This window comes from Trichomonascus vanleenenianus (genome assembly GCF_965637985.1).
Source record: "Trichomonascus vanleenenianus strain CLIB 3782 genome assembly, contig: TRVA0_013S, whole genome shotgun sequence".
Classification (NCBI taxonomy): Eukaryota; Fungi; Ascomycota; class Dipodascomycetes; order Dipodascales; family Trichomonascaceae; genus Blastobotrys; species Blastobotrys vanleenenianus.
The window spans coordinates 304,895-318,967 of NW_027481874.1; the positions used below are offsets into that span (position 1 = coordinate 304,895).

Below are 14,073 nucleotides of genomic sequence, written 5' to 3' on the forward strand. Positions count from 1 at the left end.
TGTACTTCACTATCTTTCGCGATCGCTGAATGGACGTTGAATTTCAGCGAAACTTTTCATGGTGCAATCGGCGCGCGCCGAAGTCCCAGCCGCTGTACCCCTGATTATCATCGTCGGTAAGTACCACCATTATTGGAGAATGACGGGCAGAGAGAGAGAGCTAGGGACAGATTAGATGGACCGGTAACGGTCGGCAGATGGGACGGAGTGAGGTCTGAGGATAGGCCCAATGTAGGTTTTGACGACCTCCCTGAAGCCGAGCCACACGTTCTTGAGGAAGAAGGGAGTGTTTGGTCCGGCGACCAGGTTGTTAATTCGCACCTCCCACGCCCGGATCGCCGTCTGGGTGAACTGGGATTGGTCGTACCGGAACTTGATGAACATGAAGTAAACGATGAACGGCACGGTCGTGCCCTTTCGGAAGGTCATGAAGAGCACGGCCAGTCGCATGAGCAGGAAGATCTCGCTCGACGCAGCAAACATCATAAGCGGGTCGTTATACCGGTTGATGAAGGTGTTGATCTGGTTGGCCAGCCGCGAGGAGGACGGGAAACCCGCGTGCGGCAGCACGTACGACCGCGAGTAGGTCAGGACGTGGAAGAGTGAGTACACAATGAAGGGAGGTAGTGTGCCAAAGAAGGGTTTCTCGTAGAGCCACATGAACGAGATCATCAGATAGTGCACGTTGTCGTCCTGCAACAGCAAAGGCCACTTCATTCGCTTCTGCTTGTACGTCTCATTGAGGATAATGCCATACGTCAAAATGGCCGCCACGAACGAGGTCCGGTACCAGAAGATGGGGAAGCTCGGGGCTTTGAACACTCGCATTGCGTACAACGCGTAGATGAGTGCCCCGGTAAGGCATGTGCAATGGCCCAAAAACCACGCGAATTGCGTCGTCTTCCCAAATATTAGTCTAATTCAACAAAGAGCATACTAAGCCTTACCTTGAAAAGAGCGGTTATTCCTGGAGCTGGGCCCTGATTAGCCATCGTGGATCGGTAAACTGTCTTGTTTCCCCTTGGGATCGGTTTGGCGATGTACACAGTTGTTCACAGGGCGGACGGAGGTTGGGAGGTTTTCTATGCGCAACCTTAACCTTCCACGGCGCCGCAACGTGGGATTAGTCTCCCCAGCAACAGATCAACTTACTACAGATACAGTATTGGCGATCAATGGTAGGGGGTATCCCTCTTAGACCCCGTAGTTCCGCTCTCGCGTAGGGATCTATATCACTGAGATGAAGTGTTTTGTATGGATAAGAAAGCCAATTGCGGTAGCAATTGAATTTTCGAGAGATGCTCTACGAGTTTTATTTCATTGATGGTTGAAGATTGCAGGCATATATAATTCTTTCTTTGACAGTTAACCAGTGATGATTTATATCTTTCATTGATGGATAAACGAGCGACAAAAGATATTGACACGCGTACATCTCAGGGTGTTATCTGTGAACTTGGTTCGGGATAATGACGTTGATTTATGACTAACTTATTGTATAAGAGTATGATACTGTATCAAAAAAAGAAAGGTACCGGTAAGGTAGTACCGTACTGGTAACAACGGTTTTAATTTTTTCTATCTTATCAGGAATTGAAGGATTGAATTGAACTTTTTTCAAGGTGATAACTTGGAACTTACAAATATACGAATTACTTAAATCAACACGCTTCTACGAGATGGCCTGAATAGACCTAGGAATTGGCTCATCAAGATAACTTGAGCGGTCAAATAGAATTAAGCCATTGGCAAGCGCTTTCCAGTAAAAGCACCGATACTACATGTAAAGCATATGGCCCCTTTAATAGATCTACAAATTTCGAAATTTAACGGGATTTAAAAGTCAAATACGTAACAAATAATAAAAAACAATGAGGAGTTAATAGTAGCCATAATTCTATCTCAGTGAGAAACCCTTTCGCGACTTCTTTTCGTCAGCAATTCGTCCCTGTTCCAACAGTCTAGCCTTCTTTTCCTCGAGCTCAGCTCGTTGCCGCTCCAGCTGCTGCTTCATTTCCTTGTGTCTGTTAAACAGCTCCGCCTCAGACTTCTTGAGCTTCTCCTCCTTCTCGGCGACCTTGGCCTGGAACACGGCCTTCATCTCACTCTCCATCTTGGCCAGTCGCGCCTCGTGCAGCGCCTTCTCCTCTTCCTGCCGCATGCTTGGGTTGACCTCTCGGAACACCGAGTGGTCCTGCTGAATGCCCATGGAAGACAGCTTCTCGGTTCGGTAGTTTTCGTACAAAACATTGGCGGTCCGCTCCCGCAGCTCTTCGAGATGTGTCTTGATGACCATCTGCCGCAACTTGACAAAGTCGCAATGGTTCTCATTGTCAACCTCAATGACGCCCCACGGGTAGGCACGCCCTCGCACGGTGCGCCCGTCGGCAGTGCTGACCATCTCAGAGGAGCCGACAATGGCAAACGGCACCTTGGACATAATGTCGTGGTTCTCGGCAATGGTCTCCTCGTCGTCGTTCTCGTAGCGTGGCGGCTCAAACACCTCAATGGCCTGGTGCTTGATGTCGTCGAGGATTCGCCGCTTAAACGCTGTGATCTCCTCGTCGGTCATCGTGTCCGACTTGGCAATGACCGGCACCAGGTTGACCTTCTTGTGTAGCTTCTTCATGACGACAATGTCGAGCGGCTTGAGCGAATGGCCCGTCGGTTGGATAAAGTAGATGCAGGCGTGGATGCGGTTGTCCTCAAATGGTGCCCGGTTCGGCTTATTCTCCATCTCGAGGTACGCGTCGAACCGCTGGTCAATGTCCTCGACAATTGGCTGCCACGAGTCGTTGTTGTTGACAAAGTCGCCGAACCCTGGCGTGTCGATAACGTTGAGCCGCAGCCGCACGTTATTCTCCTCGAGATCCTCGGACACGCAGTTGATCTGCACCGTTTTGGGCGTCTCGGTGGCCGGGTCCTTGCGCTCCTTGGGCGTGTAGAGCGCCCGGTTAAACAGCGTGTTGACCAGGGTCGACTTGCCGAGCCCGCTCTCGCCGACGACCATGAGGTTCATGTTGAACCCTTTTTTGATACTCTTCTTGTGCCACTGCTGCGGCAGATTAGCGAACCCCACGTACCCGTTGAGCTTGCGCCGAATGACGTTCGCCTCTGGTAGCGGGTTGGAGCTCGTGTGGTTGAGCACCGGAGACCGTAAACTGTTCTCCATTGTTGGTTCAATTGAATCCAGTGGTGCAATGGATGGCGCCTCAACTGCAACTCGCTCCTCTGAATCTAAAAAAAAATAAACACGCGAAAGGTTAGCTCTGAACTTTACGACGCGCTCCTCACGGGTGCGGATAAACGGTTGATTATGGGTCGATTAGAGATCCATTGGAGGAAACATGACTGGTAAACGAAACTAAATGGGGCATATTCCGTATCGTAGATAGGAACACACGTTCAATTTCGAAGTGATCTGTCACCGTCTCACCAAGAAACGTATAACAATCTACTTCCAAGACCAATAATGCAATCCATTCAAGAATGAACGTCCAGCGACTCGCAAGCATTTTCAGTTTCCCCAATAATCTCCTGTCATGTCCCTTAGAATGACACTTCAGCCTCTTTCATTCAGCCCTTCATTACGTGGAGCTAAGTAGTTTATACGCAGCTTCTGTCCCCAAAGAGTGACATAATCAACCGTTTATCCGCTTAGAACTGAGATTCTCACGCGCATTCGCATACTTACCCTCGGCCATTTTTACGGGTTTGTTACGTGTTGAAAAGTTGGGATTTTGTCGTGTGCAGGAGTGAGTGGAGGGGGTAAAACAACATGGCCGAAAAAAGGGGTTGGGAGACGAGACATCCCTCCGTTTTCAGGGGGGGCCTCAGAGATCTCATAATTAAAAGTGCATACAGTACTACCAAGATTACGGTACAAAGCACCCGACAGGAAGGACGGAGGTATAGTGTAGATTATCGTATATGTAGCTGTAGGAGTAAATCACTCGTGCTTCGCCTTCTTGGTTGGCGTAGAGTCGTCAGTATTGGTTCGCTTGCTTGGGGTGGAAGTTCCCGAGGCGGAGGTGGTACTAGTGCTTGCTGGGGTTGGCTTCTTCTTTCGAACGAGACCAGATATGTCATTGGCGTTGGATACGGCTTCCAGAAGCTGGGTTTTCAACACACTGCTGGCTTCCTGGCCAACCAGTCCGTCCAATGCCTGCACCTTCTCCTGGTTAACAGCATTGACCTGCGCCTCGGATGCTCTTAAATCTTCCAGCTATAATTAGTTGTTAGTAAAGAAAAAAATAAGAATTCAGGTAATTGGTGTCACTTACCCGTGTTTCGAGATCATTGATAAGATCAGGGTCTTCCTGCCCCGACTTGGCAATTCGTTGCTTCACGCTCTCCAATGCCTTCTCCATATGCTCGACCGCCTTCTGTTTGTTCGCGGCAGTACTAAAGTCAAACTCCAGGGCCAGGGAAAGCTTGAAGTGGGACTCAGACACCAGCGGGTGCGACTCTTCATACACCTGAGACCGGATCTCGAGGCACTGGGCCAGATCCTCGGCTGCCTGCTGAAAGTTCTCTGACTCAAGCGACACCTCGCCAAGGATATCGTAGACCTCGGCAAGCTTCTTCTTGATTGTCACGTCTTCGGGGTTATTTTCCAGCTTCGCACTGAACAGCGTTCTCGTCAGGTCTAGAATCTCCCATGCCACTTCAAAGTCACTCTGCTCTTCTTCTTCGCCTTCTTTATCTCCTTCCTTGTCCTTATCTACGTCGCCTTCGTCCTTTGCTTCTTCTCCCTCGTCCTCCTCGCCCTCCGCTTTTGTGTCATCGCCTTCGTCTCTTGTATCGCTATCTTTTGGAGTTTCCTCCTTCTTCTTCTGGGCTTTCTCGCCTAGAACTTCTGACTGCTCTACTGCAACTCTGTATAACGCCTTGCCATAGTGGAACAGCAATTCAGGATCCTCCTCGCCGTCATTCTTTTCGCTGTACAGACGGCACGCGTCGCCAAACTGCTCAACAGCTTCCTCATATGATCTCAAAGCAAATGCCTTGATTCCTTCGCCTACCTTCTTGTCGATTTCAATGTCTCCGTAGGAGACGAATGGAGATTCGCTTTTGCCCTTTTCGTTCGTCATTATAGCTCCAAAAACGCGGGTTTTAATCGAGTTCAACATTTTTTGGTGCTAAATTAATGATAATGTTTGCGCACAGCCGCACGTTTGTCACGTGACAATTGATTTTTCTTTACTGTAAGCTTTGCTGAATGAGCGATTGCAAGCTAAGGAAAGGATTCGTAGTTAGAACCGGTGATTACTTCAGAAGTTTGCTGTAGCGTTGTTATTATAAGCGCAATTGGAGGGCCAGCCCTCTAAAACCTCCGTAGCTACGCTTTCGCGTCGGGTCGCTTATGAACGTTGGTCGGTCATGTTTGGGATATATCAATCACCACTATCAAATCTTTTTCACTACCAACCCGTTATCGATATGGCCCCAGAAAACGTTGGTGTGGCCGACAAAAAACGCAGAAGAAGAAAGAGAAAAGCTCGAACAGAGGGTATGTCTTTTTAGCTGTCTGTGCATATAACTGACTAACAACGGGTAGACTTTTCGTCTGATTCTGATTCCGACAGCAGTCATGGCTCTACCAAGGAAACCAAAGAAATCAAAGATGACGACGGAGACGTCGAAATGACGGAAGAGGTGGATGATCTGAATATCGAGTCGGAAGAGATCAAGGCCCCAACTGTCCATCCCAAGACCATCATGCCCGAGGCCCTCAAACCCGAATCAGATGACTCCGCGTTCAACGACTACTACCTCCAACTAATGACCTCAGAGTTTGCCGAAGACCTGGACAAGTTACGACAGTCGAAGGACTTCGGCGACAAGAGCCTGTATTTATTGATCGAGGCCTTGAAGCAAGGCTCTAGCATGTTTGATCTCCAGGAACGGGAGGAGATTATAAAAAGCCAGAAATAATCTTCAGCACCGGCAGAAACAATGCAAATCATCATCTGTAATTAAGTATCTCGGGGCGCCTTCTATCCCGAAGTAAAACAATATTGTATGACGGACGAATGTATGTGACTCTTTTGATAATGATTTAGGCGGCTCATCCATATTCGTGATTAACGTGGTACGTCGATCTGTCGTGATTAGTAGCCCATTCTCTTTGTAAACGATCCAAAGAGACCGTAGTAACTGTCGGACTGCTTCTGTTGCTGTTGCTGCTGTTGCTGCTGAATGGTAGGCGATGTCTGCAGCTTTGGCGACAATGGCAGCTTGCCCTGCTGTTGAGCTTGTTGATTCTTGTCCTGCACAATCTTATCAATACGTGATCTCAGTTCGTTTATAAACTTCATGCGTGTCGGGTATATACTAGTGCCTTTCCACACTTGGCACAATTGGTATATTTGGTCAAGCCTGTCTAGGGCATTCTGCCCGTTGCCGGAATGGACCAGTCCCATGACTTCGGCGGTGATACTATCTTCATCGAATGCTTTAGCGTCAGCGAAAACTTGCTGGACTTCGTTCATGCGCAGCGTCACCTTATCGAGCTTCTTGAGCTTGCTCACTGTCTCTGTATCGCTCTCTAGACGGCGAACGTTCTGTACCGACTGCTTGTCCAGATCGGTAGTGAGCCCTTGCACATCGCTACGCAGCAGTTCTACTTCGTACGACACTTTGTTAGACACTCTGATCAGTTCATTGGTGATATTCTCGAGCTGCCAGGTGAGGTCCTGAGAGTAATGGTCGAGCTGCGATAACAGTTGTGACGCTGATGAATGCAGTTTATCTAGATTACTAGAGCTAGAACTGTGCTGAGTCAGAGCTGAGTCTATATACCCATGGGGCACAAGTTCCGGATCTGAAAATTGCTCTACAATCTGATCCGTGGTCTTATTCATCGGTTTAGCTCTTGCCGTCTCTCCAGCACACTCCTATTCGACTCCTCTGTCGACTGTGTCTAGTTTGCAGGCAGTCGTGGCAACGCCTGCGCGCGCAGATTGGCGACCGGAACAACTCACCCCATCATTAGTATGGGAACGCTCCGACGGCGCGCGAAATCGGCTGAAACGTTAAGGTACCTCTCCACACTCAAATCATAACAACAGAATTAACTGCATGATAAGATATGAGGAATATGAAAGCCAGAAGACCAGTTACGGTTGTAAGCGCTGGGGGATACCGTAGAAGATTGACTGACCATGGAGGAAAAGAGATTGATCCGGAAGGAGGAAAAAAATAACAGAAATAATGACATCAATACGAAAAAGGCTAATAAATGTAACATTGCTTCTGGACAGACTTGTAAATTTGCAAGGAGCTCAGGGCAAGGCAGACATACCCAGGTTGAAAGACTATGTCCGCAATTCCAATTTTCTACTTGAACTATTCAACAAAAGTGAATTGATGGAGCTTATCTCAAATGTACTTCTGAGTTCTAAGTACATTGACGATGAGTTTGAGGTACTGGCTAGAAGTTAACTCTTCAAAGACCCAACAATTGAAGAACCCTCATCGGTAAATACCTCTTCAGAGCCAGTTTTAAACCTTGCAGAAACTCGAAAGTTCTTGGATAAGCATACACCAGCGACGCTGGCTTTGTAGCAAGCCTGTGCCCCAAAACTTTTCTGCAATGTGGATTACTACCGGTACTGCCGGATACTTCTGCTAATGGCAATTTCTGCTTACACAAATAGGAGAACTAACGGAATACAGAAGATTCTTGGATTGTATTTCCATGCTAATGGGATGTCTTCATCGGATATTGACTTTTTGCAAAGACTGGGGACTTGCGTAAGCAGTAGTACCATTAGTCGAGTCTACGACAATTTCCGAGACCATTCTGAGAGTCATCTTAAGAAGTTTGGAGACGACCCAACTGTAGTCATTTCAAATGGACAAGGCCAGACGGCTGCACATCACCAACAGCTTAATTCAGTAACAACTGGGATTGTCAATGGGAGCGGGCCTCCGGCGGAAGTAACCCCAGCAACCCGCAATCCAGCCGTTAGGAGGACCGTTAGGGACCATATTCCTCTGACGACAGGGAGCTATCTGCACTCAGTGCCAAAGTAATTAAATCTGTAATCATCGAGGGCATATACCCTCAAACTTTGAGGCTCACTCGGGAAAGATTCAACTACCTGGCATTACAAGTGTAGTTCAAAAACTATTGTGCAGACCTCTACAGATTCAGGGGTTGGAATCTCAAACAGGGGGAAACAGACACCCAAGACCCCTCATTCCCCCCCCCCCCCCCCCCTCCCCCCTCTTTACGTATTTCCATACGGAATATAGAGTGGTAAATATTCATTGATCTCAATTGATTATAATAGATCGGGGACAATTATATAAATATGCGAGAGATCTTGTAATTCTAGCCATGCGCTTGGCTCCAATTGCGTAGCAAGGGGCGAAAGTGTCCATGTGATATTAAAACGGCTACAGTAGTAGGTGATTGCAGGCGTGTGTTGGAGGCCTTGCATACTTGAGCCAGAAAATTTCTGTCGCCGTGCCTTATTCTGCTGGAGAACTGTTTTCGACAAGTTTCATGCAGGCATCTTTGAGTACGTCCGCCTATTGGGATTGGAGAATGGGATACCCAACCTTGTCTACAAGTAGGACTAGATATTGTACTCTTTACAACAGTGCTTTTCATCTCGCCAGGAAAGCTTTGGGGGATCTACGAGAACCCCGAACGTAAGGAGCTTATTTCCTGGGCGAGTCTCTATTGCATTTTAAAAAAATACGCTCCACACTCTATCTGGGGCGATATACATCTCCACCTTGCTCCCCTTACACTACAATACACACGAGATAGGCAAACTAACCTAACTCCGCTTCTTTTGAGAGCTATCGACGGGCGCTTTGATTGGTTCCTACGACCCGGTTCCCGAGAAGTGTTACTGTAGGGTAGGATGGATTCTCCGACATTGTCGCGGACCAACACTATGTCCTCGTCGACATCGTCCTCGTCCGCCGGGCTCCGGTCCCCGAGGCAGCACCACCGGCCCTCGTCGTCCCTCTCCTCAATCAATTTTGCTGCGTCGCTGGACGAACAACTCGGCAAGGTTCCATCGGGGCCTGTGTCAGTCAACGTTGCAGTTAGAATCAAGCCCCAGCTGGGCGGAGCTATGGGGCCCTCGGTAGTCGATGAGGCCTCTAACAAGTCCGTGACTGTGTATTCGCAGCCCAATAGCGGGAGCAAGAAGCGGTACATCTTTGATGCCGTGTTTGACCCGTCGACTACGCAAGTTCAGATCTGGAACTACGTCGAACCGTGCATCTCTAAGCTCATCCAGGGCTTCAACGTCACAATTATGGCGTACGGTCAGTCGGGCTCCGGCAAGAGTTACACAATGGGTACCTCAGGAACTCCCGGGAGTACGACAAGTGAAGAGTCAATGGGAGTGACCGCGAGAGCGGCCACTGCTCTATTTGCCAAGCTCGCATCGCCTAGCTCTGGCTCTAGCGGCTACGGGGCTAATTCGCCCGTCCCATTCCGCGCAAGACCACCATCCTTTCACATTTCGCCGAAGAATCAACTTCTCGCAAATGCATTGGATCTTGACAAGCGTCCGTGGAACGTCTCCGTTACATATGTGGAGATCTACAACGAACAGCTCATTGACCTCCTCAACCCGCAGGAAAATACCAAAATTGCCATCAGGGAAGACTCCAAAGGTGGTATTTGGTACCAAGGTCTCAAGGAGGTTGTCGTAGAGAACTTTGAAACACTGCTGGCGGTGCTGGATCAGGGCTCTACCGTCCGCCAGACTAACTCTACCGACATCAATGCCCAGTCATCCCGTTCACATGCCATCTTCACTATCCAACTTACTCAGAAACATCTCAATGAGAGTACTGGCATCGTGACCACACTCACTTCAAAGCTAAACCTCGTTGATCTGGCGGGCAGTGAGCGGATTAAGAATACTGGTGCTAGTAACGAAGGCCGTGTTAAAGAAGGCATCTCCATCAACTCGGGCCTTTCGAGCCTGGGCAAGGTCATCTCTCAGCTGTCGCTGAGCCCGACTTCTCACATCTCATACCGAGACTCCAAACTAACGAGGGCGCTGCAAGACTCGTTGGGCGGGAAGGCACTCACTTACTTGATTGCCTGTATTACGACTGAAGAGCTCTATCTATCGGAAACGCTAAATACATTAACGTACGCTCAGCGAGCGAGGTCGATTCAGCTAACCCCGGAAATTCAGACCTCCAACACCAAGGCCTCGCGCGAGGAAATGGCTCGCACTATTGACAACCTGCAGCGTGAAATTCAGTTCTGGAAGAGCAAGGCAGTGGCAGTGGGCAGCGCATCCACTTCGACTTGTAATTCGCCACTGGCGCCGGCGCTGGCAGATGGCCAGTTTTCTAGCACTCCGACCACGCCTGTGCGAAATGGCGGGTCTGTGTTTGATTTTGATTTCGGTAGCGTTGAGTCGGCCAAAGAGCGAATTACGCGATCAACTGCTTTCCAGTCGGCGGTCGAGTCGATCATCCACGATTACGAGCAAACTATTCAATCTCTGCAGGAATCGATCTCCGTGTCGAGATCCGCCAATGACGAATTAAATGCCTTGCTGTCCCAGAAGGATGCCCAGTTGCACACTGCCGAAGCAACAAACCATGAGCTGGAGAGTCTCATCGAGCAGCTGCAGTCTGCCATTAACTCCTTTGAACAGTACGAAACGGCGGCTGCAGGGCACGACGATCGTCTCATTGACGGCCGCTGCGACTCCAACCTCGAGTCTGAACTCTCTCAACTCAAATCTGAACTCAAAGCCTTCCGTCTCGAGCAGAAGCGACATGTCAGCGAGTCTCAGTATTTGACGTCGCAATACAACAATGCGAGAAAAGATGTCTTGCGCTTATCAAGGGAGAAGAAAGAGCTGGAGGAGAAGCTGCGAAAATATCATGTTGCAGAAGGTACCTCTCCGCTGTCTCTCTCCGTAAGCCATAACTCTCAGACTCCGCTGCTAAATAAGAACTTCAACCCTTTGACTCCCGTTGGGACCCCCAAGAGCTCTATCCCGAAGCCTCGGCGGATTTTTAACAGTGACCCCGATACCCCTTCTAGAAAGACGGAGTCTGGGTTACCAAGAGAGCTGGCCCTCAACCGGCGAGCCCTTTCAGGTTCATCGGTAAGTTCCCCGGATGGACCCGCCCCCAAGTCCAGGCGGAGACGAACGACCACGTCGTTTTTTGTCCAGGCGAGGGTAATTTAAAACGTGGGACAGTGGTTACACTCGCATTGGATTACCTAACTACAGCTGTCCTTGCAATCTTGGCGTGCATTGTCCTTGGTGCCTTCTACGCCCGTTATTTTCACGAGCTGCTTTCGCCTGAGTAGATTATTATCAACTTTTTTTTTAATTTACGACATGGAAATGAATGTTTCAAGCAAAAAATCTATAATTATTATCTCCTACAAATCTATTAAGCCGGCTTAATAATAAAAAAATATTTGATAATCCCAATTGCACTTTTGGGCACGTTAGCCGTCATGGTATTTTTGTGCAGTCTGTCTGTCAGTGTCGTCTAGATATGCCAGTAACGGAATACTCGCCAGTGGTGTACAGGTAGCAAATTTTAGTCCTTGAATTCCATGCCCATCTCGCTAAACCACTCTCGCTTCTCATAAGCGGAAGGAGACAATTCCTCACTGTGGATCCGCAGGGCATGTGCCATACCATCAATCCAATGGTAAAGGGCCCGTGTTGCAAGTAGAAGCATGACGCCAACAAACACATAAATAACTGCCAAAGAGGGCGGACTCGAGTTGTCCTGCTCTGCCAAATCGCCGAAATAAACACCAACGTTGGCTATCATAAGCAACATGATGGCAATGGCGAATTGCTTGGGAATAGCCCGTCGTTCCTCAAGGGGTAGAATTGATTTGGTGTACCTCCATCGAAGCATATATGCACAATAGACGTAAACGGCTATAGCTGGCACAATTCCATTAAACGTTCTTACGAAGAACCGCCGAGTCGGATTGGTCCACTGTAAGGACTCCATCAAATGGTTGCCCTCGCAGGCCACGAATTCCAAGTAGACCCATTCGATTAGCCCCAGGATTGCAAATAATAACATAATCATGAGCCCTCCCATATTAGTCTCTCGGCCCGTAGCGGTCCTATAGGTTCGCTTGGCCATTCGCCATACGGTGTCTAGAGCAACACCGACCATCAAGCTGCCAACTAGGATCAGGACGACCTGGCCAACGCCGGAGGAGAAATTGCCACTTCTGGATGCTTCCTCCTTGATGGCATCTTTCAGAGCAGAAGGCTCCATGGGAGTGTTGGACACATACATTTTGCGATCACCCAAAAAAAAAAGAGTCAGAAACGAGCGTAAAATAAGGGGATGCTATTGGCTATTTGAAGCCTTCTCACTGGATACTGGATAAAAGAATGACTAGAGTGAGTTCAAGGATAGGGAAGGGAAGGGCCTGAATTAGCTGACTCCTGACGGAGAGAGGGAAAAAGTGTAACGCGGCGAGCAAGAGAGAGAGCTCCGAGATTATGTATAAAGAGGGCGTACGTCAAACCTGGCTACAGTCCTTCGCGTAAAGCAAGCAAACGATTACGTATTGCGTTTCTTTTTCCTCTACAGTACTGCGTATTTGAGATCCACTTCCGAGAAGCTGCAATGGTACTATCATTCATATGCCTACCTATTGCCCAATCCGTAAAACTTGATCTGCACCTTTTTACTACATTGGGAGCTGCTTGAGACTTTCATCCTGTTCTGGTATCCGCCGCACATAAGGCATGTCTCCCCTGGGCTGATCATAGAAATGTGAAGGGCATGTCAAATGCGTAGAATGTTCTCTCTGAACGTTGGAGATCTCCCAAGGCGTTAAAATACTTCCGAAATCTCGGCTATGTTATGACTCGGGTGGGAAGATTATCCCCCCAACAACAGCATTGTTAGTCGCTTCCTCTCGTCATGCATGACGCACAAAATTTTATTTATGTACGGTATGTGGTCGTACTTGCTTACTACAGTACAAGAGCGTACGTACGTAGTATGTACTCGAGTACAGTGTAGTACAGTACTGTAGTTTCCACCTGCTACTGTACAGGCCTCTCCCTCGCGTGGTGTCGAAACGGCGGTCGGCGCACCGCGACTCAGGGGGGCTTGCGCCATTCTCAGGGGTAAAGGATCACACCCAACTCTACTTATACGACGAAATTAAAACATACGCGCTCTATATACGGAAATGATTTCATCAAGTACTCTAAATACACCAGCTGGATTTCATTCTACTGTGCGTTTAGCAGATTATTATTTCGTTCTTTGGGATTTCTTAAATGCCGATGTATCTCAGGAGCGGAGATACTAACCAGATACATGACCAGTCCTATCGATCTCTTGCCCTTTTTCTCTCACACGTGCGTATGCACGTGCAGTTTATAGTCAAGCACAAGCACAGCCAAAACGAGGACTTTCAAAGTCATTTAAGGGGTCGGAGTGTGCTTGTATTGTTAGCAGAAAAAAGTGTGAACCGTACTGTGTACTGTACCATATACAGTTGAATCGGCTATACTGACTACTCAGGCACCGAGACCCTGCAGCTCCATCAGATTGACATAGAAGACAGCTACCCCTACTGTTGCAATTGCGTATGCGTTCCCGGACAGGATGTTTCCCAGGGATGCTAAATGTTGTGTCGCGGTTACTGATGTAGTAGTTATGTACCTCAATTGGTACGATTGAGCAAAAGGTTGACAGTAAATATGAAATTCTAAATATGTAGGGGTGGAAGCGTTTTTTTCTCAACCTGAGGAAGTTGTTGAAAGAGTGGATCCTTATCCATTCTTTCCGTCGCAGCTACTGGTTGTGTGGCAGAGACTTGGTCCCCGGTGAGTTCCTGCATTACTGTCTATTTGCCTTCTTTTCGAACCATGGGAACTTCCCTCAATTTATCGTTCATGCAACCGGTGTGATTCTCCTTCGCTTCATCGCCGATAAATAATAATAATAATAATCTATTGGCGTCTTGTTGGGGCCTTAGGCCAGAGACATCACTGAAATACATATACATATAATCTTTCAAAATATAACAAAATCATTCCATATCAATTGGGTCCCTTTGCT

At 48.3% G+C, this 14,073-nt stretch overlaps 7 protein-coding genes across 7 annotated transcripts; 2 read left to right on the forward strand and 5 right to left on the reverse strand.

The window, feature by feature from the left end:
- Window positions 1–171: 171 nt before the first annotated feature.
- On the reverse strand, window positions 172–992 carry POM33 (pore membrane protein of 33 kDa; the record flags this gene model as incomplete). Its single annotated transcript, XM_076684208.1, has 2 exons — window positions 172–900; window positions 948–992. The coding sequence occupies 2 exons, from the start codon at window positions 990–992 to the stop codon at window positions 172–174; spliced, it is 774 nt and encodes a 257-aa protein (XP_076541683.1).
- A 905-nt stretch (window positions 993–1,897) lies between these two features.
- Window positions 1,898–3,704, reverse strand: CDC3 (septin family protein; the record flags this gene model as incomplete). Its single annotated transcript, XM_076684209.1, has 2 exons — window positions 1,898–3,237; window positions 3,695–3,704. 2 exons carry the CDS (start codon window positions 3,702–3,704, stop codon window positions 1,898–1,900), a joined length of 1,350 nt encoding a protein of 449 aa, XP_076541684.1.
- Window positions 3,705–3,949: 245 nt separating this feature from the next.
- TRVA0_013S03048 (SHNi-TPR domain-containing protein) lies at window positions 3,950–5,132 on the reverse strand (the record flags this gene model as incomplete). Its single annotated transcript, XM_076684210.1, has 2 exons — window positions 3,950–4,225; window positions 4,284–5,132. The coding sequence occupies 2 exons, from the start codon at window positions 5,130–5,132 to the stop codon at window positions 3,950–3,952; spliced, it is 1,125 nt and encodes a 374-aa protein (XP_076541685.1).
- Window positions 5,133–5,442: 310 nt separating this feature from the next.
- On the forward strand, window positions 5,443–5,937 carry RSA3 (Rsa3p; the record flags this gene model as incomplete). The annotated part of the gene is made up of 2 exons (XM_076684211.1): window positions 5,443–5,512; window positions 5,561–5,937. The coding sequence occupies 2 exons, from the start codon at window positions 5,443–5,445 to the stop codon at window positions 5,935–5,937; spliced, it is 447 nt and encodes a 148-aa protein (XP_076541686.1).
- A 176-nt stretch (window positions 5,938–6,113) lies between these two features.
- COG7 (Golgi transport complex subunit COG7) lies at window positions 6,114–6,866 on the reverse strand (the record flags this gene model as incomplete). Its single annotated transcript, XM_076684212.1, has 1 exon — window positions 6,114–6,866. The coding sequence occupies one exon, from the start codon at window positions 6,864–6,866 to the stop codon at window positions 6,114–6,116; it is 753 nt and encodes a 250-aa protein (XP_076541687.1).
- A 2,049-nt stretch (window positions 6,867–8,915) lies between these two features.
- On the forward strand, window positions 8,916–11,195 carry TRVA0_013S03114 (uncharacterized protein; the record flags this gene model as incomplete). Its single annotated transcript, XM_076684213.1, has 1 exon — window positions 8,916–11,195. The coding sequence occupies one exon, from the start codon at window positions 8,916–8,918 to the stop codon at window positions 11,193–11,195; it is 2,280 nt and encodes a 759-aa protein (XP_076541688.1).
- A 364-nt stretch (window positions 11,196–11,559) lies between these two features.
- On the reverse strand, window positions 11,560–12,285 carry TRVA0_013S03136 (uncharacterized protein; the record flags this gene model as incomplete). Its single annotated transcript, XM_076684214.1, has 1 exon — window positions 11,560–12,285. The coding sequence occupies one exon, from the start codon at window positions 12,283–12,285 to the stop codon at window positions 11,560–11,562; it is 726 nt and encodes a 241-aa protein (XP_076541689.1).
- Window positions 12,286–14,073: the final 1,788 nt, after the last annotated feature.